Source organism: Propithecus coquereli, unplaced genomic scaffold (assembly GCF_000956105.1).
Source record: "Propithecus coquereli isolate 6110/MARCELLA unplaced genomic scaffold, Pcoq_1.0 Scaffold132, whole genome shotgun sequence".
NCBI lineage: Eukaryota > Metazoa > Chordata > Mammalia > Primates > Indriidae > Propithecus > Propithecus coquereli.
Window position 1 is genome coordinate 4,454,211 of NW_012137414.1, and position 25,305 is coordinate 4,479,515.

Consider the following 25,305-nt stretch of genomic DNA (forward strand, 5'->3'; position numbering starts at 1 on the left):
GTACAAATGGATCCCGTTCTGCTGCTCTTGTGGTGCCCCACTTTGGATAATGGGCTTAAGTTTAATCCAGGAAAGTATAAGAGGTGCTAGATCATCCTCCATTGAATTGCTTTTACACATTTGTGAAAAATCAGTTTGGCACATTTATTTAGGTATATTTCTTGGTTCTCTATTTTATTAATATTCCATTGCTCTGTGTGCATGTCCCACCACCAATACCACATTGTCTTGATTACTGTAGCTATATAGTAGGTCTTCATATTGACTAGAGTGATTTCCCCCACTTTATTTTTTCTCAAGCATTAAATCTATGGATCAATTTGGGAAGAATTGATATCTTTACATTGCTAAGTTTTACAATCCATAAATGTTGTATGTCTCTGAAATTATGTAGTTCTTGATTTCATCAGCATTTTGTAATTTTCAGGATACTCATCCTATATATATTTTGTTATATTTATGTATTAGCATTTCATTTTTTGGAATAATTATAAATGCAATGGTGTTTCAGTTCTAAATTTTTAAAAGAAATGTTAAGATTCCCTAAAATTTCAAACTTCTTTTAGCAATAATAGAAAAAAATAACCAATATATTCATTTTGAAATGTTTTTTTCTTCCTCTGACAAGTAATGTTTAGTCTCACCACAATTGGAAACAAACAACACAAAACAATAACAACAGAATGAACAAACCTTGGTACTGGTTTGAAGTGATTAAGGGTTCTAAGGGTTCTTAAGGTGATTATATTGCACATTTGCCGGAATCAGTGCTCTAAAAGAAGACGGTCACAGGCAGTCTTTGAAATTTAATCATCAAGTGTATATTATCACATATAAAACCCTTTCATTCTGCAAATATTATAATATTTTTCTATAATATCAACTAATAATTTTGATTTCTTATGTTGTAGAAAATAACAGCATTTTAAGGTAATAGCTTTCAAAGATGGTAATATTTCCACCAAATACAGTATAGTAACCAAATAACTCCCTTTATTCAGATTCCCACACGGTATAACAACTTATAATACATCTGCAATTTAATAAAATCCGTGTTATCTAAGTATACTAAAAAATGGATAATTGTACCAGAAACTGAGGTTTTACTCCTTTCTGAGAATTATAATTTGTATCAATCTCATTTTCATTAGTCTGTTAGTTAAAAAGCATATAGGTGGCATTTGCAACATTAATTGTAATATTGTCTAGGCAGATATAGTGCTTAATAGAACTCGCTGTCTCAATAGGCAAGGAGTCTGTCTAGTTTCAGCCAAATTTATTTGATTTAGAGTAAGGTAAATTTGATTAAGTATAGAAAAATTTATATCCGTAGTTAACTCCCCAGTTGTATATTTTTTCACAGTCCAGTCCATTACTAATAGTATAAAGATCACATGGGATTAATAAAGTTGCAACAGAAGGGAAATTTTTCCCTTATCTGATTTCAGTGGAGGAACACACAGATTTTATATAAAGAAATCATGATCTTATTTCCCAATAATTTCTTTGTTTCATGTTTCTTGGGCTTACTGTGCTGATTAAGCGCTGATAAGATGCCAATACAGCACCTTATCGTCCTACTTAATCAGCACACTAATAGTGAAGCTGTTAGTTTGAACCATAAGAAATTACTATTTGGGCGTTAAAATGGTCAAATATCAGCAATTTCATATGATTCAATGTATATATCCATCATATATATATATGGAGAGATGAATGAATGGATTGGTGTATATATGATAGGGTGAATTAAGGAAAATTGTGTCTTGAGAAGTAAAGTTCTCTGGATACAATTGTTCTGTTGAAACAATTAATGTATTTTGGTCTTTATGTATGTGTTTGATTAAACAATTTAAAGTGTAAATGTATTAAATTATTAAAATAGTTTTAAAAGTTAAAAAATACATGTATTTGTACATTTACTTCTCCAGTCTTTTAGAGAATTGGCCTTATTCTATTCCAAAATCCAATGATTCTCTCCTTAACAAACTCATGTTATGAACACAACACTGCTAATACATTATCCTGGTTTTGCTTGCAATGTTACTATGGTCTGAATGTTTGTGTTCCCCTAAAATTCATATATTGAAAGCTGACACCCAAGGTGATGGTATTAGGAGGTGGGGCCTTTAGGAGGTGATTAGATCATGAGGTTGAAGCCTATGATTGAGATTAGTGCCCATACAAAAGAGAGCCCAGAGAGCTAGCTTGCCTCTTCCAAAATGTAAGGACATAGGCAAGAAAATACCATTTAAAAACAAGGAAATGGGCCCTCACCGGACACCAAATCTTCCAGCATCTTGATCTTGGACTTCCCAGCCTCCAGAACTGTGAGCAATAAATTTATCTTGTTATAAGCTACCCAGTTTATGATGTTTTATCACAGTAGCCCGAATGGATGGAGACAGATATGTCATTCAATGATAGCTATTTCGCAGAGAAGATTATAAAAAAAATTTAGTACATTCATAATCAGAGAAAGGCAGAGAGGTGATAATGAACAGAGAGTCATAAGTATAATGTACTTGGGAATCTGGGGTAAAATCACGTAAATTGAGTTGAGTACACCCCTCCCCACAGTGGCTGTGTATGAAAATCCACTGGAGAGACAGAAAAAAATTTAGGGTCATCCTCACCCTGAGCTGAACTGTTAGATTCATCTGTCATTGTTTTTAAGAACTTATGTTCTAACTGATATTATAGTTACCCATTATGAGGAATCATCATCATCACCTTTACTACCATCATCATACACAGAACAGATGTAAATCATGGGAAAGACAAATATGATAAGAAAATGGGACCTGGACTCAGATTAGAAAACTTTGAAACTTTTTCATCTATAAAAATCTGACAAGTTGACTTAAATGGGTAGGTATGTTCATAAGGGTCTTTAATTCTTTCAATTTCACAGCTAATTACATTGTGATACCCCAGTTAAGATGAGGATATAAAGTATTGCTGTGGTCAAATATAGGCCCTCATAAACAATAATATCGATTGAAAAAGGTGAAATATGTATATTTCTATAGCACATCACATATATGCAAACACCGTGAGTTATACTTTTTGGTGAACGAGTGAGAGGTCAGTTCAATGCCTGTGTGGAATTAAGAAATATTCAAATCATGTACATGGCAGCATCATGAGATTGCAACAATTCAGTTACATCTTCAGTTCCACTTCTAATTCTAGTTCTCTTGCTGTTTTCACCACATTTGTAGTTACTTCCTCCACTGAAGTTTTGAACACTTTATTAAAGTCATCCATGAGGATTTGAAACAACTTCTTCTAAACTTCTGGTAATGTTGTTATCTTTGAGCTCCTCTCATGAATCACAAATGTTCTTAATGGCATCTAGGATGGTAAATCATTTCCAGAAGGTTTTCAGTTTACTTTGCCCAGATCCATCAGAGGAATCACTATCCATGGAAGCTATAGCCTTACAAAATGTATTTCTTATAAGACTTGAAAGTGAAATTATTCCTTGATGCATGGGCTGAAGAATGGACGTTGTGTTAGTAGGCATGAAAACAACATTAATCTCCTTGTGCATGTCCATTAGAGCTCTTGGTGACCAGATCCATTGTCGATGAGCAGTAATATTTTGGAAGTAATCTTTTTTCTTAGCAATAAGTCTCAATAGTGGGCTTTAATAGTCAGTAAACCATGTGGTAAACAGATATGCTGTCATCCAGGTTTTGGTGTTACACTTACAGAGCACAGGCAGAGTAAATTCAGCATAATTCTTAAGGGCCCCAGGATTTTTGGAATGGTAAATGAGTATTGGCTTTAATTTAAAAGTCATCACCCGCATTAGCCCCTAACAAGAGAGTCAGCTTGTCCTTTGAAAGTTCAAAGCCAGGCACTGACTTGTCCTCTCTAACTATGAAAGTCCTACATGGCATCTTCTTCCAATAGAAGGCTGTTTTGTCTACATTTAAAATATGTTGTTTAGTGTAGCCTCCTTCATAAATGGTCTTAGCTAGATCTTCTGGATAACTTGGTGTAGCTCCTCCATCAGCACTTGCTGCTTCACCTTGTACTTTTATATTATGGAGATGGCTTCTTTTCTTAAACCTCATGAACCAATCTGCTAGCTTCCAATTTTTCTTCTGCAGCTTCCTCACCTCTACAGCCTTCATAGAATTGAAGAGAGTTAGGGACTTGCTTTGGATTAGACTTTGGCTTAAGGAAATGTTATGGCTGCTATGATCTTCTATCCAGACCACTAAAACTTTCCCCATATCAGCAAGAAGGCTGTTTCACTTTCTTATCACCCATGTGTTCATTGGAGTAGTACTTTTAATTTCCTTTAGGAACTTTTCTTTTGTGATCACAACTTGACTCTTTGGTACTAGAAACCTAGCCTTTGGCCTATCTCAGCTTTTGCCATTCCTTCCTCATTAAGCTTAAACATTTGTATTAATAGTTTTTGATTTAAAGTAGAGAGACCTGTGACTTTTCTTTTTACTTGAACACATAGAGGTCATTGTAGGGTTATTAATGGGCCTAATTTCAATGTTGTTGAGTCCCAGGGAATAGGGAGGCCAAGGAAAGGGAGAAAAATGGGGAAATGGCCTGTTGGTGTTTGCTGTCTTATATGCGCATGGTTCATGGTGCCCCGAAACAATTACAATAGCAACATCATGAATCACAATAGCAGATATAATAATGATGAAAAAGTTTTAAATATTGTGAGAATTACCAAAATATGACAGAGACACGAAGTGAGCACATGGTATTGGAAAAATGGTACAAATAGACTTGTTTGAGGCATAAAGTTTCAATTTGTAAAAAAACACAGTATCTGTGGAAAGCAATAAAGTGAACACAATAAAATGAGGTATGCCTGTATCACAACAGCCACACATTCTCTGAGCATGACTTTCCTCCTCTAACCATTACCAGCTTTTTGAGGGCAGAAATCATTTCTGATAATCTTTCTATGCACCAAAATGTTTGTACCCCCATAATATCCTGAAATAAATAAATAAATAAAACATCCACATAGTGTGGGCCCAACAAAAAACTTATTAAACGAATGATACCTGAAATGGATAAATGTAATGAAATGTTAAGAAATGACAACTAAGTCAAGAAAGAAGATACCTCTGTGCTTTATTCAAGAAATATTAGAGATAAAAATAGTTTAAATGTGTAAATTTGTATAAACTAAATCAACACTATGTTACAACATGCTATGACACTGTCTATCGTGATGTAAATATGATATTAATAGTTGAATTTGTAAGACATTTTTCAATGGCAAAATAAAGCTTGGTGGATAAATTATAATCTCTAAGAAAATTCAGACTTTAGTATGTTTTTTTTTTCTTTATCCCCATTAGTGTTCTCAGACATCCTATCTTCATCAACATTATCCTTACCACAGTGCTACTTACAGATTTTCTCAATTTATCACCAACTCTCATGCTAAACTCAGCACAAAGCCACTTACCTAAAGCATATATTTGTGAATTTGGCTTCTTCTTCCTAAAACTAAGGTCTATTTACATATGATGTTGGTATCCATCATAAACTTGTTATAACTGGCAGCCAACAGCTTAGGAAACTAAATTTCCTAATTAACTGATTTTGTTATGTCCAATACTGATTATGAAAACTTGTTCTGTTGGACTTGTGCTTGCTGTACTCAGTCTTATTTAGTACATGTGAGCATTACAAATTTAAAGTTACCCATTAGCTGTTTCCTGGCTGTGGTTAAGTAGGTAAAGAAACTCATTTCTTCACTGATGGGTTGGAAGTAATTATAGATATATATAATCCTGTGGCTTTCTTCAAGTTCTAAGGGTACTATAGCTATGCCTATGAGGTTACAGGATGAAAGTGACTAAATTCTCCTCTCGTTTTTTTTTTTTTTTTTTTTTAATCCAGAATGCCTACATCTCCAATTCTTTTTTACTTCCTGTTAGGCTTTCATGTAAGATTTTTTTCTAAAGAAGGTGTTCTGTGTATTTTAAAAAAATGAAACCTAATCTAGTCTATTTTAAGTTGGCAAACATATGGAATGTTTACTACCATTTCCATTGCATGCATGCTGAGAAAACATGGCATTAAATAAGGTCACCTTTTCCCACCAGTTCTGGACAGACACAGTCTCAAAGTTTGTTATATTAATCATGGAAACTACTTCCATTTTTTAGAAGAGAAGACAAGGCCCAGAATGGTAATGGCTGTGACTAAATCACAATGTGGCATGGCTTTCTATCTTCATTAATAGAGTTGGAAGTAGGCACGGATATTATCTAATACAGTAGTTTTCTTCAAGTTCTAAGGGCACTGAGGCTATGCCTAGGGGTTAGGGAAACTTTCAGAAGTTTCCTGAAACAGAACCAATGATCGTTTGATAATCACCCTCATTCTCTAATATCTTTCATTGTCAAAAAAATGATTATAAAATTAAATGATAAAAAACTGTTGATAAAATATCGTGTTGTCTTGGGTTGGTTTTCTCTAAAAGGAGACTCTAAGAAAAGTATTTGAGTGCAAGTAACTTATTTCAGAGGTGATCCCAGGAAGCACAGTAAAGACATGGGTGAGACAGAGAAGACAATGAAATTAATATGGTATAAGTTGATGAGCATGGTATTGTGTGATCAACTGAGGCTCAATACTACTAGAAACCACTAGAAGACTGATTTGTCTCATGGGATATTTCCCATCACCTCCCATCTGTACTGTGTTAAGAGCTATTCCCATTATAATTAATTGATTTATTATTAACTATCACAACATTCTCATTCTATTAGAATGAACCTTAAAGCATACATATTTTTGCAAACTTCAGGGAAGATTCCATTTTATATTTGAAATAAATTCCTGATTTTAAAAACATGGGAACCTCCTTCAATCAAAAACAATATTAGCAGATCCATCTGCTTGGAAAACACTTCTACCTAGATCCACTACTCATATGTCCCATCATACTGGAGGAATCAGTGATGAAGGCTGTTGTTCTACTAATAAAATCAATTTTCACACTTTTTCCACAAAGTCCAGAGCAGTATTTATTTTCCATCTTAGCTACGTTAAAGATTGTAAAGGTCTTCACTTGATTTATTTGATAGCAGAAATGAATATCAACATGGCATTATTACCTCAAAAATGCAAAAGGAAAACAATCAATCACATGTTCCTTTAATATACAATTACAGGTTGTGAGTTCATCCCCACTACTCAGTATAGTTCTGTCTTCTTCCTTCCCTTCCCTTTCACTCAGTGCCTTGTTATACCCAAGGTCAACACGCTTATTTATAAAATACATAACAAATGTCATCATGTTTACAATGTTTGTAAACATAGTCACAATGTTTAATTTTCTTGAATTATATAATGAAATTTATTATCTTCTTTGGCTAATATAATCCCACAAATGATTATTTCACTCCCTAGTAAATTCATACTATAATTTGCACAATTGAATTTTTTTAGCCTTGATGTGTTTTTTAAACACAGTGCATTAAATTTTGTTATGTATGAAAAGGAGTGTGTATAATGTCAACAAAAATGAATAGAATTGCTATGAAAAGCATCAACATAAATAAATAAATATACATAACCCTTAGGATGTAGCTTTATGCCACAGAGTACTGTGATTTTAAAAAATGGATACATTTTAAAACCAACTTGCTATATACTTATACATCTTTGAGATTTTCAGTCCACAAAGAAGATTTAGGATATTATGAAATAATTAATTGGTTCACTTCTATATTAATTTCCTAATATCACAAAGCTGTTCATTAGAGGAAGTGGATGTTAACACCCTATATCATTTGTTATATCCACTGAATTTTTACTCCCTTTGCAGCTTCAGGGCACCTGTGAGCTGGCAGACTTTCCAGAGTGGACCTGAAGTTTAGGCTGTAAACCACTCACATATTTGCTTTGCTTTCCTATTGCTGGTACTGTACTACTCACTATTCACCAACCCCAAATCTTTCAGAATATAGTTCTCATTTTGAGATGAAAACTCTATGTAGAAATGAAAGTGGACATTTAATTTCAGATATACTTTACAATAGCCATGCTGCAGAGCACAATTGGGTGAGATTAGTGAACTCCATCATCTTCTATTAGTGATGAAAAAAGAAAAAAAAAGGAGCCACACCGCATTTTCACTTTCTGTTACTTTACCAATATTCCTGAATTTGTGTACCTCATAAAATTAACTATCAATTTATTCTTTTATGATTTTACTTGATCACACTGTTATTTTATTTGTATTATTTTATCAGTGAATTATTTGAATATATTAAGGCCTCAGGGGGAGGCAACGTGTAAATCACAAAGAAAAGAAAACTTCAAAGTACTTTTTAGAGTAACTATCATATTATCATAACTAAATATCCCAACTTCTGATAGTATGAAATAGACCAAAATGGTAACGCGGCTCAGCTCATTTCCATAAATTGCATAAAGAGGAATCTTGAAAATAGTACTGTTTGTGTACTCTAGTTAGTTAGGAGGGTAGAAGGATGCAATAGAAATAATGCTACAATAGGACTCAAAAAATGTCTTACTACCTCTGGCTGTGTAACCCATTACGACCTTAAGTAAAATTTGAATCACTCTTTCCAGTGGTGCTGTGCAAGGGGTAAAGAATGAATGGAGAAATCATGGTCCTCAGGCACTTATAACCTATAAATAAATAAATAACTTGAAAAGTATAGTGCAACAAAATAAACTGTTGTCATAAGTATGAGGAGGTTGCTATAGGAGTGTACACAGGGTACATGATTCAGTGAAAGGTGAAGAAGAGGCACTAGCTACACTATTTTGGAGGATTATAAGACACGAAACAAGAGAATATGTGAGAATAAGAATTGTTTAAGGGTGTGGGGTAGAGTCAACATTTCCAAAGGCACATCACAGGGAAGTGTGTTCCATTTAGAGAACTGTTTGCATGGCTAGGATGTGGCACTCATATTATAGATGAAAGATTAGACCCGAGAACAACAGGTCAGGGAAAATGTTGTAAAATAACTTTTCTTCCATACAAGTTGTTTGAATTATAAACTATCAACAATGGGGATCCACTTGTGGATTTTAAGCAGGGGAGTAACATATTAATTTTTATCTTTAAGAGAGATGAGCCTAGCAGCCATGTGAAGGGTAAACTGGAGAGAAGCATGACCACAGGTAAGTTAGGAAGCTATCACTGTATGAAAAGTGAGATGTAGTGATCAGGACTGAGGTGGTGACTGGCAAGAGGTAGAGAGAGGAAATGACACAGCTAAAAGAAATTTAGGATACGAATAGGCAGAAAATATTTACATGGTTCTATATAAAGAAGAAATAATACTTCCTACCTTGCTTACCTCATACGGTTGTCATGTGAATAAAATAAACATGAAAGTATTTTGTTAATTTTAAATCTCTGTCCATTTAAGGAATTAATATTATCAAATGCCTATGAATTAAAGGTCCCCTTGATTTAATGGCATTCCTATTTGTTTACACACACTCAAACAGCTATAAAAATGTGCTTCACTTATTCCTTAAAAGAAAAATAAAATGCTAGGTCACTCATTTGGGTTAAAATTTCTAGATGGAGGCACTAGTGAACATCTGCTGTGCATGAAGCTAGGGAAGTGTGGCAAGGGGACTCACTCTGGCTAAGAACTAGAAGCTGGAGCCTGGGAGCACATTGGTTCTCAGACATCTGTGGGAAACTTCTTTCATGAACAGGAGGGAGAAAGAAATATTTAGAACTAAAATAAAGGTGAGAAATAATAAATCCTAGAATAGATTGCTGAACAGAATTGAAATCAAATACTCTTATAATAGGACTGGCCTCTAAATGTAAGAAAAAATCAGCTACAATCTGGTCTCTGGATATGAAGTTATCTAACCAGTATTCGGGTTGTACACTAATAAGAGTTCATTATCAAAAGTTGTTTATTCAATAAAATGAATAAAATCAAAGCCAAAAATGTCACTTCCCTAATTACCATTTTGATTAACAAAGGGGCACCCCTAAGACCTATGGCAGAAGCACTAAAGGCAGGTAGTGACCCAAATCTGTATCATTAAATTTGTTTCCTTCCAAGCAGGTAGAAAAGTAGATCATGGAAAGACTGTGAGGTTTAGAATTGGATAAATCTGCTGCTGATTCCAGCCATCCCACAAGTAGCTTAAACTCACTGAGTCTCAGTGTCTATGTGTATAAAATAGAAATAATAAAACATATTTTGGGGGTTGTTCTAAGTACTAGCTAAAACAATGCCCGAAAAGTACTTAGTACCTCGCATGTGAAAAAAAAAAAAAAAAAACACTAAATAGTAGGTATTATTATTGTATTAGTGATTATGCTTTATAACCTAAATTTTCTTTCATTTGAGGAAAGAAAATGTTATAAAATTGATGTTCTTCTTAATCTACTGTAGAAAAACAGAAATTTCTTGAATTAGAACCAAATTTGGAAGGGGAACATAGAAGTAACAAGAATAAATGTGAGAAGAAATTGAATATAATAATAAAGCTATGGAAGAGGAAAAATAAAATCTTATGCTAAAGAGAAAATATAAATTTAAATATTGGATGGCCATGCTACATAACAGTTGGTTAGTTGGGGATATTTTTGTTCACAGACTCAATCATGCATCACTGTGTACTTGCTATTGTAATTACTATTATTTAATATATGTTATGCATTTCTTGGCCTTCCCAGAGAGACAAGGAGTGTAAGTCACGATATTAGAAGGGGCTAAAGACTCTACATGGTTTAATTTTAAAAAGACCTGCTTCCTTATGGAGACTTATGTTATATTTCTTGTCTTAGTACTAAATAAAAGACACTTTAAGGAAGTGACATTTTCTCCATAGGTCTAAGTTTCTTCATCTGTCAAGCTAAGAGGTGGGACTAAATATTCTTTAAGGGCCTCTGGTTTTGGAGTTCTTGGCTTCTATAAAACGTATCTATTTAGATGTTTTCAACACATATAATAAATATAGGGGCCATATCCAGAAAATAAGTAAAGAACTCCTACATATAAAAAATAAGGTGGCAACTCAATAGAAAATGAGCATGAAACTAGAACAGGCTCCTTACTAAAGATAACATCCACATGATTATATAAACTTATGAAAAGGTTCTCAAACTCATTCATTAGGAAAAATGGAAATAAAAACCAAAGTGAGATACTATAGCACAACAGCCAGAATGGCTAAAATTAAAGACTAATAATACTAAGCATTGACAACAATATCTAAATTTTTTATAAAATAATGATAGTTAAGTTTATCTACCTTGAAAAACTGGCATTTTCAACTAAAGGTGAGTATTTGGCTATGCTATGACCCAATAATTCCACCTCTTGGAATATGCATAAAAAAGTGCATGTACATGTGCAAAAAAAATACAACAATGTTAAAATTAGCATTATTTTTAAGGGTTATCATGTGAAATCAATTCAAATGCCCATCTGGAGTAAATGGGATAAGTAAATTTTGGTATATTCACATGATAGCATATTACACAGCACTGAAAATTATTGAATCACAATTGCAAGCAACAAAATAGATGAATTTGACAAACATGATGTTGAGAAAAAGAAGCAAGAAACAAAAGAATATATACTATGTGGCCTCAATGACATACATTTCAAAAACTATCTATTGTAACCTATGGTGAGTTAGAAGTCATATATGGTGCTTATTTTTGGGAGAATATTGTCTGATAAGGGGTAAAATGGGGTTTTTGAGTTCTGGTAATAATCTTTCCTTGCCATGAGTAATTACAAGAGTGTGCCAACTCTGTGAAAATTTAAGTTTTACACCTACTGATTTGTGTACTTTTATACAGCTGTGTTATAGTTCAGTAAAAAGTTTTAAAAATCAAGCCAGACAGAATTGCTTTCTTTCATCTATAAAGGTAAACTACTCTACTAATGAATGTTGGGTATAAATTTTCCTTGCCTTTAGCCTATATATCTAAATTACATCAGAGAATCAGATATAAAAATAGAGCTATTCATAAATGCACACACACATATATATACACACACACATCCATACGTGCATACAAATGCATATATCTATATATGTAGGAAGGAGTAGAGGGAAGAGGAGAGAGAGAAAAAGACCACCTAGACAATTCAATTCTTTAGCAAACGCACTGCTAGAGAGAAAGAGGGGGGGAGGGAGAGAGAGGGGGAATTTCTGGACAATTCTTCAGAAAATATCCTTATCTTTTATTCCAAACTAAAATGTAAACCTGTGTCTTTTTTTTCATTTCCTAGGAGAAGTTGGGAGTGAAACTGAAGACCATTTAAATTAGATGATGTTAAATTTGGATAAAACCTTACTGATGATGATCTAACACAATTTTCTCATGTTTCAGGTCTATGTGGCAATAGGCCTATCCTATTATATATAAGATGTCATCCTTTTAGCTCTCCTGTGTAATTTCTGAGGTCTGATTCTGTGATGAATTTAACTTTAAACAGAGGTGAAATATTTTCCGATAGCTTCTAATTAAAGAGAGATAGGCATTGAGAAATTAATATGCCAGTTTCTCTAAAGACAGGACAGGGAATAGTTCCCAGGATAGCTGTACATAAACTACCAAGAAGAGGTAATTGTTTTGAAATCCTCCTGAGAGAAAGTTTCTATGGCCACACTCATGCTAGGTTTAAAAATATTTAGTGTTGTCCATGAATGGCTTTTGCAACAGTGTAAATCTCTTAATTCTAGGTTTGATTTCAGTGAAGATGATCAACAGCTGGTAGGCATGTTCCTCCTTATTTCAAGTGACCCTTCAAATATATCACTTCACCCTTTACTTTTAATTCCTAACAATTTTCACTGAACATGCTTTCTTTCCTTTCAGCTATCATTTTGCTCTTTGATGGGCTTGCCAGTCCTTCCACATCACTCAAACTAGGAACCCTGGAAGCCTCTAGCTCAGTCCTAAGCTGGCTTTTCTGTCTGGATTCACAGCTGCTGTTGCTTTCTGGTAAACTGTCACTGTAGATATTTTCCTCTTCTCTTCCACGTAAAGCACATTCATCTTTAAATTCCTTAGGGATTGTATCTTAGTCATCTTGGTCTAGCACAGAGCCTGGCAGTTAGAATTCATCAATAAATATTTGTTGGATGAATGAAAAGCAGCAGAAACAACCTGTCACTTCAGCTGGTGGGCTTTAATCCTGTGCGGATGACCTAGTGGAGAAATAGGCTCTGCCTCCTGCCACTGTGGCTGCCAAAGCCAGTCTGTGAATGGGTCAGCAGCCAAAGGGAGAGGGACCTGAAGTTCCTACTCACCAAATTAATGTGTCCATCATAGGTAGGCTTTTACTCAATCTTTTCCTTTTCACACTTGTCTTAGAACATAAAGGAATCCCACAACTCACCTAAAACCCATACAATTTCAGGTTAGCATTAGTATCACTTTCCATAATCCAGCACATCGTTGCTGTACTGAATAATTCTACTCATAATACATAAAAAAAGAAATCTGTGCTAGTGAAATTAGAATATGTTCAGAATTTATCAGTTTTTATCCTGAGAGTATTAGAATCAATGTAACAATGCCATAACCAGAGCACAAGGACACTGATGAGTTTATTTTCCCTTCTGTTCCTTTTGGCTCTTTGTATTTATAATCCTGTCTTCAGATTGCCAAATAATGTCAATATTTCTTTCGGAAAGTTGATAATCGCCATTTACCTTCAAGTGCATATGGACAGCGATTAATCTATACAGACCACCCAGTCTTCCAGTTCAGCCATCCCCTACCTTCTCTATAGATGTTTGTGCAAAAGAACATTTCCTCATCTTTACCTCCCACAGTACTTTTGTCTAGAACATCTTTTTACCCATTTTCTTATTTTTGGCAGTGCACCTTGGGCTGTAACCACAAAGACCAACAAAGTAAGAAGTTTTCTGAAGGCCAGTCATGCCAGGCATACTTTGTAAGTTTGTAATTGAAGTCAGGTTTCCCAAGGTAGTATCTATAATTTAGTATTTAAAATAGCCTTGCTTTATTCATAAATCACATTTTGTATTGCAATTACCATTTATATGTCAAAATGTATGGAGTTATAAAAAAAGGTTTTCTATTAAAACTTACTCTCCAAAATTATTAAAAAAGTAGGCACTGAAACCTTATAGCTAAATCTATTTTTGTTTAATCTTAAAGACAGTGTGAACAGGTCCTGAAGAGTACAAGGAGCAGATTGAATTTATGAAAAGTTACATCTTCACAGAGAAATTATAAATTTCTCAAGATCAGAAAATAAACCATAAAAAGACTTAATTCCTCTGAAGGTTTAAACACTATGGCCTGTGAATAATAAACACTAAGTAAATATTTGTGAATTTGATCTTACAAAATACCATTTGAAATATATTTGTGTTCAGCTCCTATTCATTATTCTTGATCAAGTATAAATTTTTGCTCACCTCAACAGTTTGGTTTTTTCCATTGACGCTAACATATATGAAGATATAAGAACAAATTCACACCAACATTCATGTTAACATTGAAAATATGCATAAGATCTTCACACTAACATAGCCGTTTCGCCCTTCTATGACATATTTTCGTGAAGGACATTTAAATTACATGAATATTTTAACTATTGATACTTTTGGCTATTTGATAACACCTTGAATATATACTTTGAATCTAAGGGAAAGGGGAGTCATATTTATTTCCTTTCGAAAAAAATTCAAATGTGAGGAGGTCTTATATGCTAAGCTAAAACTAAGACAAAGTAAAATAAATGGATAATCAAATATTTTTAAACTTCTAGGAATTTTTTTTAATAAGAGAAACAAAGTTAAACATGTAAAAACACAATGTGTTGCTCAGCACACTCTGAAAACCTGCTCAATTTTCAAATAAGCAGTACTGCTTGTTATATTTATTACTGGTCTTTAGGAGAAATAGATCAAAAAAAAAAAAAGAATTTCTCAGAAGGTCATGTACTTTCCTAATTCCCTGAGAAGCTCAGTGATTATGAGGAATGAGAATCAGAGCTCAATATTCTTACCCTTGGAATCAGAAAAAAGAAAGTCCTTTAAAAGATCAAGATCTTTGATAGCAATAACAAGAACTAAATTTGCCAGGGGTAGAGCCCTCTTCTTATCAATTTCGGGCAAGAAGCAATCTTTTTCTGAATAGCGAAAAGCAAGCCAACTAAAAGAAAAATCTGTGTGACTTCAATTACATGAAATCGACTGGGTGGTTGAAAAACAATACTTTTAAAGAATTTTTTTCTCTTTTGGTAAAACTTTTACTTGTACATTGGTTGTTATTTCATTCTGAGATAGTTTAAGAGCAAATGAAGTTGTTTTCAAACACAGAAAAGCTCCCCCATGACAACTTCCTCTCAGTTGCCTTTTTTTCCTTCCCTAGGCTTTATCCTCTTTTTCAGTGATGCAGTGAGTCTCCTTCATTGCTCTGTATTCCTAATCCAATAGGAAGAATTTCCTTCAGACCCTTAAGCCCTGTATCTGTTACCATAGAGACAGGCATCACAAGATAGCTGCTCAGTAACATCCTCATGGAAATACAATAAGAATCCTATGGATTATGTTGGAATTTCCAGTGCTACCAGTGAGCACAAATGATATCCTTCACTGGAAAAATGCAGGGATTTTATTTTCATATTGTGGAACTATGGAGATTTTAATATGTGATAGTAAATCCAGAATCCCACAGTTTTATGCTTAGAATCTGATTATGGTTTCTCTGATGACTTAAAAGAAAATCCCTTCTCCCATATCCCTATTTAGGAAAATATAAATATCTCATTGCTAACTTTTAATTCTAGCATGTCTTATCAATTATTTACTCACAGCTTCAACTGTTCTTTTATAGTGCAGTACATTTATTTATAGCTTGATCCCTTTTAGAACATATGTGATCAAGAACACCCTCATCTTTTTTTTTATAAAAGTATCTCTCTAAACTCTGCAATGCAAAAGCTGCTTTCCTAGTATATAGATCTATGAAAAGAGAAAAGAGGAGGTGCAAGAAGTGAATTCTTCTCACTTTAACTTGTTTTCAATTAACTTTCATATTTTTTGTAAGTCTAGTGAAATCACACACTAACAGAACAGCAACAATAAAAATAACCGAATCTTAGCAAATAGGTAAGTTCAGCAAGATCAATGAGCTCAGGAAAATCAGATATTATACTTAAGTCAGTGATTACAGAGACTTCAGTTTTTCTTATAGCAACGTTAAATAAACATTCCTCACAAAGTAAACTCTCTCAATAGATTAGCAGCCTAAACAGACCCAATTTTAACTGTTAGGATGTATATTTAAACCACTTTTCAAAGTCTCTATTACTCAGATATTATGGGTGGTCACAATTTCTGTTTATAGTATTCAACTGAGATTGAATTGTGGCCTCATTTTTCCTAGATACTTGAGTCGATGAGCAAAAAACAAAGTTTCCTTATAGTATTAGAGATGAGGTCAGCAAACTTTTACTATCAAGGACCAGATAGCAAATATTTCATTTCTGTGGCCCATATGGTCTCTGTCCAACTACTTAACTGCTGTTTAACATGAAAGCAGCCATGGACAATATGTGAACAAATGGATGTGGCTACCTTCCAATAAAACTTCATAGACAATTAAATCAGAATTTCATATAGTTTTCACGTGTCACAAATATTCTTCTTTTAAAAACAATTTAAAAATGTAAAACCCAATTTTTGATGGCTGCTCAAATAGAAATAGGCATGGCGTGTGGGCCGTGATTTATTGACTCTTGGCCTGAATGGTTCTCGTGTAGTACTAGTAACACAAAATATCTAAAAAGGGGAAATTTTTTAAATGAAATCATTACATTCACAGATTCTTAGCATTTGAAATTAGCTCTGACATCTCCTTCTTCAATTTCCCTTTAGTACAACTCCACTCTCAGCATGGAACACTTTAGGAACAAGGAGTGCAGTGTCTTACAAAGTAGTTAATTCTCTGCTTACATCATTAATTGGCTGAATATTTTTCCTTTGCTACCAGAGAGGTACGAATGAGTCTAGTATATATTTTATGTGTGTGTGTGTGTGTGTGTATATGTGTATCATTCTAAAATTTGTTCTATTTCTATGTTTCACTTTTCAGGATACATGTACAACAACATTACTGTGTTTCATTATGTTTTGATGCCATATGAGACAATGAGTGATACTGAGACTATTGCCAACAAAATCATTGTCTCATTCAATGAATTATTATTAATCTTCAACTCTTTCACATCTTGTACTCATTGGTTTGATTTTTTGAACCATAGTTCAGAATGTTATACTTATTCCTATTAAAATTCATCTTTTTGGCCTCACCACAGTTTTTAGGTGGTCATAATCCTTCGGTACCTTAATAATTCAATATATTTTTTCTCTTTTTCAGCTAGAGAGGCTATTTGGATCTTCCTTTAGGTTTTGGATATTAATACTTCACAGGCCAAGCTGGGCCAAACACAGAATCATAAGGCACATTATGGGAAAATAAGTTCAAGTCAGGTGGAGTCAGTATTATAGAACTATATGATAATCCTGTTAGATACTCTCTTACTAATTTACAATGATTCATCAATCGATACACCAAAAGCAGGGTAATTTAGCAAGCTGATTATTCCACCAGACTCATATCAAACAGCAAACATTTCTCCATCTTGACCATATGGGTCTCATAAAAATCTTCATCAAAGTCTATTCTACAATTAAGATATCTAGCCCTAACATATACTTCTTCAAAGAACGTTCAAGAATCATGGCATATATTACCTTTCTGCACTATCAAAACCATCCCATCTTTCTCAAGAATTCTCAGTTATTCCCAGTGAGGAAAAAATACCTCTTAGTTTTCAAGGAAAACATATTTCCATGGATATAAAGATGTACTTACTCTCCACACCCTAATTATGGACTTTCATTCCTATTTTTCACTTTCGTTTATTCACTCTAGGACCAACTAAAATATTGTTGTTGCTCTCTCTTTGTAAAGAGTTTCGAAAATTTTTTTCAAGGGGGTGTGTGTTTGCATGTGTGTGCACAGGCATAAGTGGTTTTTTAATTTGCTTTTTCATTCTTAAAAGATGGATGACATGAGATTGGGAGAATAACAGGATGGAGCAAGCTTCTCAGGAAAAACATTTCAAAGCATGTTTCTTAACCAATAGTGTTTTTCCCTGCTTATCTTTCTGGGTGAAGAGCAATACACCTGAAAGGCAGCCACTCAATCACATGTGGGAAATTTCACTTGACAGTTTTATCACTAAAAGAGAATTAAGGGACAATTTTGACCTTAGAAACTGTGATACTTAATAAGAGTTTTTCCTAAAACAGATAGTTGTTTTTATAGTATAAATTCCTTAGGAAAAAACAATCTAAGTTTATAGAGATTTGGGGAAAAATCTATAGAGATTTCTAAAAGTCACCAATTCTAGAATTTAAAATATATTAAAATACGTCTATTTCATTTTGTTCCACTTCTTTCGCACTCTATTTTTATGCATTTCTTCTTCATCTTTTTTATCCCTCGAATCACTTCAGAAAACACAGAATTGAGTAACTGGGCTTTGAAGACTTCACATGGTCTCATCCCTTTGCATGCTGATCATGTTTCACAGCCAGAAAGATCAGCAAGCGTTTCCAACTCTTACAATGCATTTATCAATAAGGGTATGCCTGCTCTTCAGGTGTGTGGCCCAAAGCCTTTAAGATTTCATTAATAATCGACAGCTGGTGCCACCTAGTGTCTGTCCTCTCCATTCATCAGTGAAATCAAATACAGAACACTTCTTAGTCACAGATGAAGTAAGCCTAAACTACAAACTAACAAACAAAACAGCATGGTTTGGGGAGTCCAGTGGCTGATTTAAATTACACTGTCTTCATTGAAAGAAAAACTGTCTTTTAAAAGTAACTATGGTAACAGGAGTTGTGAGGCTAGCAGGAAGCGAACATTTTTCTCACAGAAGACAATTCACAAAAGGAGAATCCTACTAAAGATGCAATATAAAAGAGTTTTTGCAGACTTCAATTGTCACTTAAAGTGTTTATAAAAAGTTGAGAAATAAAATTGGCAAAAGAGGGCTGTATTTTAAACAATAGTATAAATACAGCAGATTTTTGTCAACCAACCAAAAAAGAACTCTATATCATTTGGATGCAAAATTCTCTGTCAGTCTTTGAGCTCCTCAAAGATTAACGAAGTACTGTAACAGACTATGCAAAAGCATATACAGTACTTTAAAGCTATTAAAGGGAAATAATAAGATTTCCTGAACCACATTATTAAAAATAGTTTTGCTTCTAAAACTACACATCTAGAAAACTATTTTCTTTCTTGCTCTATGTATGAATTATGAATGATATATTCAACCACAGTCGTGTACACTTCAAGGTTAAAAAGTACTCATCCAAATCCTTGACTATTTTTCAAAACATGTTAGCAATTATTTTTGGAGAATTCCAAGTAGTATAATTAACCCATCAGTTTCTAATTGATTCACTGATATTTAAATATATGTTGTTTTAACTCACTCTTTCTAAGGGGAATACGTAATTGAAAAACATGGACTAACAGGAAAAAAGTTACATAACAGCCAGTAGTGTTCCTTAACCAGACTGACTGGGATATTACAATTACTACAGAAAAGGCACAGTACATATGAGTAGCACTGTGTACATCGAAAGGTCATATTAGATGTTCATATATGATAGTCCATTAACTTGGATGATTTAGCTGCCTAGGTAGGCTATTAGGGAGACTGGGTAGAGAGCTGAAAAATTCTGTATTTTATATACAGTTAATAATAGAGCTTTTCATACTCAGGAGAATCTATTATTTAACAACTGTTTTAAACAATCACTTGTTAAATTTGTTTTATTTTCTTGTTACCCTAGTGGTGATTAAAATTATTTCAATATGTTCGGTCCAATGTACACTCACTGACAGATCCTCATGACAGCCTATGAAGACAGGATATAGAAATGATGCATAGTTTCTACAAAAAGAATAAATTGTTCCCCCTTTCCCCAAAACTTTATTTTTGGAGCCAAATACAGTCTATCCTCATACTCCATTGGTTTAAAAGTACTTATAAGTATAATCTAATGATTGTAGGGGAAAGAGCTATTACAAAACAGAAAAAGGGTTCTAAAAATTGTACGCAGGCAAGAAAGAATGTAAAACAAAACTCATTAAGGTTCCAAAATATATAAATAAATAAATGCTAAAATTTTCAATAATTTATCATTTTCTGTCATTTTTCATTAACAGCTTTCAAAGCTCTATCTGAAACAAGCTGATACAGAGAAATTAAGAGCAGTAATCAAGCGAGAAATGACAGACCAGCTGGGTCGACATCAACTTGGCAAAACGTGAATACAGTTCAATAGCTGAAACAGATGCTAGAGTTGTTGAAAAAGCCTGCAGGAGATATTGATATATTTTCTCCATATAATGCAGAATGACTGAATAAATGTCAAAAGCTAGAAATTGAGGAGGAGAAATGACTGACAGCCAAACTCTTTATAAAATAGAAACCAAGTGTAACAATTTTCAACCTATCCAAACATTCTATACATTCTCATTTCTCTCAGTGTCTGAATATGCCAATATATCAATCAGTCCTTGAAACTAAATTACATATAACTGAGCTGGGGGAGATTTCCCCATAGATTTTTTTTTTCTCCCTGTCATCATCTACCTGGAGAAACACAGATTCTTGAAAAAGACTTTATTCTAAAATCTTCTAACACTGATTTCTATCCCAGAAGTGTTTCCCTAAGGTTGGAGGCAAGCACACCCACCAAAAAATCTAACGCAGCACAAGGTAATTTTAAAATCCTTTCTGTAAAAGCAACACTGTTTGCAGAGTTTGAAGAGCTCGGCAACAAACCCCAGCTACCAACAGCTGCTTGTTCAAACATATGCTTTGTCATGGTCAGCTTCTAATTGTATTCATAATGATGTAATAGCTTTAATAATCCTACCTTCCATGCCAGCTGTTTTTTCCTGTCACTCCATCATGCCAATAAGTTGGCTGCTGTAACAAATCAAGATAGTGCAAAACAGCATCTTTCTCCTGATTCTGTCATCTTCCTGAAAGCATTCTATTACTGCCGACTGCTGGGAACCAGAAAGTCTATTTGAATTCCAACAGCTCCCCTTTCGCATGATTCAAGTTAGGTTAGGTGGGCATGCCTAACATGATTCTCTCAGTCATTTCTTATGCAGCTGCTACAACGTCGGTGTGGTAACCACTCTGACTATCTGATACGTCAGTCGAACAAAACCTACACCTCGGAGCAAACACATGAGCCAGAGCAGCGTTCTGCATTTAACGAGCATTCTCCCTGCCTAAAAAACAGTGGATCTGCAAATCTCTTTCAGTATCCACTCGCTCCTCTGTACAAATGCAAAGCCTTTGGATTAGGTTATTTTCCTAACTATACCAAGAGTAGAGTTCCTTGCCACACATAATATTATTCACACTGAAATTTTAGCTGATTTTGACTTATCTTCACAGCTCTTTAAGGGTAAAAACTCTCTCTTCTGATTGTACTTTTGAAACAAGGATATTGTATGCTCAGCTCCTCGTCTCTGCTTTATTATAACATATATAATGCACTCTCTGGAATTTACCTCTTGTGATTCTATAGCAAATTTTCAAATAACAGAATTTTTCAAGGAAATATTACTTATTTTGCACATTGGAGATATTTAATGCCTGATACTCGGTGTGTTTCTCCCAAGGGAAAGCTTTATTTATACTTTGATATTTTGACTTGAGAAGAGTACTTTCTTCACAAAGTAAGAAATTAGATTAGCTGAGTCTCTTACAGAACTTGTTTACTAATAAGTGCCATTTGAGGAAAATTCATTTTGTATCTTTAAAATACTTTTTATGAATCAGCGTTTGTTAAAAGGAACTGTAATCACCATAAATTAGTACAGTATAATTTTATCTGAAACTTCTAAGTATATATTTCTTGGGGCACGTATATTTATGGTTTGAAATTATTAAATGAGAAAGTTTAAGTGTTTTCAAGAAAAAATACTTTTCAAAAGGGGGAATTGATAAAATCTTATGTTTTCTCTTAGTCATTTATTAGATATTCAATTTAGTAGGGGATCTATTCCCCAGCAAACAAAAAGTAAACAGACAGCTGGTACAGTAGCTGCATTATGAAACTATAAGGAATAACCATTTAGCATTTGTAGGATATGTCAATATCACTATTCTGAAATATTGTTTTCCTAAGGGGTGTATGTGTGCGTGCACACATACATTTTAGCTATTCTATCTCCATTTTAATTTTCATGCAACAAATCAAATAAGTCCCATATATCAGGGCATACACTAAATCAGTAACTTATAGTTTATTATGTTTAAATTATAAACTCTGGAAATAAACCACAAAGATAAATTGAGCCCATTGGAACCCACCAAAGTTTCTTTAAAATAGTATACACATCATTCCATGTAGTAATTCTGAAAACACTGGTTTGTCAATTACTGCTGTTTTACAAAAAACTCTTTTGAGGTTAGCCTAGCTATCTTAGATATTGCAAATGGCATAAACACCAAGTGATTTTTGTTCTACCTTTGGCCTCTGCTTACTTCTCTAGCTTCAACTGTTGTTTCTCCTTCCCTTCTCACTTTGCTCCAGCCACAATGAATTTCTTTTTGTTACTCTAAATTACTGAGCTCCTTCCTGTTTCAGAGATTTTCCGTATTCTGTTTCACCTATTCATAAGCCTGCCTTCACTTTTTAATTTGTATAAAAATTGTATAAATTATACAACATGTTTTGATATGCATATACACAGTGAAATGATTACTATAGTCAATCCAATTAACATATCCATCCCCTCATTTGTTTACCTCTTTTTTGTGTTTGGTAAGAACACTTAAGATCTATTCACTTAGCAAATTTCAAACATACAATACAGTATTATTAACTATAGTCCCTTTGCTGCACATCAGATCTCTAGAGTTTATTCATCCTATATAATTAAACTTCGTACTGTTTGACCAAAATCTCTGCATTCTCCCTCTCCCTCTCCCTCTGCCCCTGGTAACCACCAATCTACTCTCTACTTCAGTGAATTGGACTTTTTTATATTCCACATCCAAGTGAGATAATGCAGTATTTTTCTTTCTGTGTCTGGCTTACTTCATTTAGTATAATGTTCTCCAGGTTCATCAACATTGCCACAAATGGCAGGATTTATTTCTTTTTTAAGGCTGAATAATATTATATGATTGTATGTATTTCATTATATTACACTTGAGAGTATATATGATATTATACATACCACGATTCCTTTATTGATCATCTGTCTATGTGCACTTAGGTTTTGTTCATATCTTGGCTATTGTGACTAATGCTGCAGTGAATATGGGAGTACAGATATCAAGGTACTGATTTTATTTCCTTTGCATATATATCCAAAAGAGGGAATACTGGATTTTATGATAGTTGTATTTATAATTTTGAGGAACCTCCATACTGTTTTTCACAATGGCAAATTACTTTTCTATCAACAATGTATAAAGGCTCCCTTTTCTTCACATCCTCAATAGCACTTATCGTCTTTTGATTAATTGCCATTCTAATAGGTATGAAGTGATATCTCATAATGATTTTATTATTATTTTTAATTCAGGATATTATGGGGGCACAAGCATGTCCTTCCCCCATACAGTGCACTCTACTTCCATTAGTTGTGGGTTTACCCCACCCCCACCTCATCCCACCTGACCGGCACCCAGTGAGTATTACTACCATGTGAGCACCTTAGTGTTGGTTAGTTAGTACCGATTTGATGGCAAGTACATGTGGTGCATGTTTTTCCATCCTTGTGATACCTCACTTTGAAGGGTGGGCTCAATCTCCATCCAGGATAATATAAGAGGTGCTAGATTGCCACTGTTTTTTGTAGTTGAGTAGTATTTCATGGTATACATATATCACATTTTATTACTCCACTCGTGTATTGATGAGCACTTGGGTTGTTTCCACATCTTTGCAATTGTGAATTGTGCTGCTATAAACATTCTAGTGCAGATGTCTTTATTATTGAATGTCTTTTTTTCCTTTGGATAGATGCCTAGTAGAGGGATGGCTGGATCAAATGGTATTTCTATTTTTAGCTCTTCGAGGTATCTCCAAATTACTTTCCACGGGGGTTGTACTAATTTGCAGTCCCACCAGCAGTGTAGGAGTGTTCCAATCTCTCCACATCCATGCCAGCATTTGTTGTTTTAGCACTTTTTGATAAGGCCCATTCTCACTGGAATTAGGTGATATCTCACTATAGTTTTGATTTGCATTTCCCTGATGATTAGGGATGTTGTAAGGATGCAACACCTTTCACTGTAGAATTAGAGAAAATTAAATATTTAGGAATATATTTAACAAAGGAGGTAAGAGACATATATAGGGAGAACTATGAAACACTGAGAAAAGAAATTGTAGAAGATGTAAACAGATGGAAATTCCTACCGTGCTCATGGATTGGTAGAATCAATATTATTAAAATGTCCATACTACCTAAAGTGATAAGCAGATTTAATGCAATCCCTATCAAAATACTACCATCATTTTTTACAGATTCAGAAAAAATAATTCTCATAATGGTTTTGATTTTCAATCCCCTGATGAATAGTGCTGTTGAGAATCTTTACATATGCCTGTTGAGTATTTGTATGTCTTCTTTGGAAAAATGTCTATTCAGAGGCTTTGCCCATTTCTTAATCAGATTATTTGGGTTTCTTTTTTTGCCTTGGGTTCTATGAGTTCCTTATATATTTTTGGATATTAGCCGCATATCATATATATGGTTTGCTAATATTTTGTCCCATTCCATAGTTGCCTCCTCATTTTGTTAATTGTTTCCTCTGCTGTTCAGAAACTTTTCAGTTTGCTATAGTCCTACTTGTTTATTTTTGCTTTTGTTGCCTGTGCTTTGATGTCCTATCTAAAATATCACTGTCAATATCAATGTTAAGAAAGTTTTTATTATGTTTTTTTTCCTAAGAGTTTTACAGTTTCAGGTCTTAAATTTAAGTCTTTAATCCATTTTTAGTTTACTTTTGTTTACAGTGTAAGATATGGGTCCAATTTTATTCTTTTGCATGTGGATATTGAGTTTCTCAAACACCATTCATTGAAGAGACACCCTTTCCCCATTGTGTATTCTTGGTGCCTTTTTCGAAAATTTGTTGACCATATGCACACGGGTTTATTTCTCCGCCCTGTATTCTGTTGTATTGGACTATACATCTGTTTTTTTTTTTT

At 33.9% G+C, this 25,305-nt stretch overlaps 1 protein-coding gene across 1 annotated transcript in view; it reads right to left on the reverse strand.

The window, feature by feature from the left end:
* The window catches only part of DMD (dystrophin), a 2,517,447-nt gene extending 2,496,340 nt beyond the window's left edge, over positions 1–21,107 (reverse strand). The window contains exon 1 of the mRNA XM_012638704.1: positions 20,992–21,107. Within this exon, the coding sequence (XP_012494158.1) occupies positions 20,992–20,998 (7 nt within the window). The 5' untranslated portion in view covers positions 20,999–21,107. The remainder of the gene's footprint in view (positions 1–20,991) is intronic.
* Positions 21,108–25,305: the final 4,198 nt, after the last annotated feature.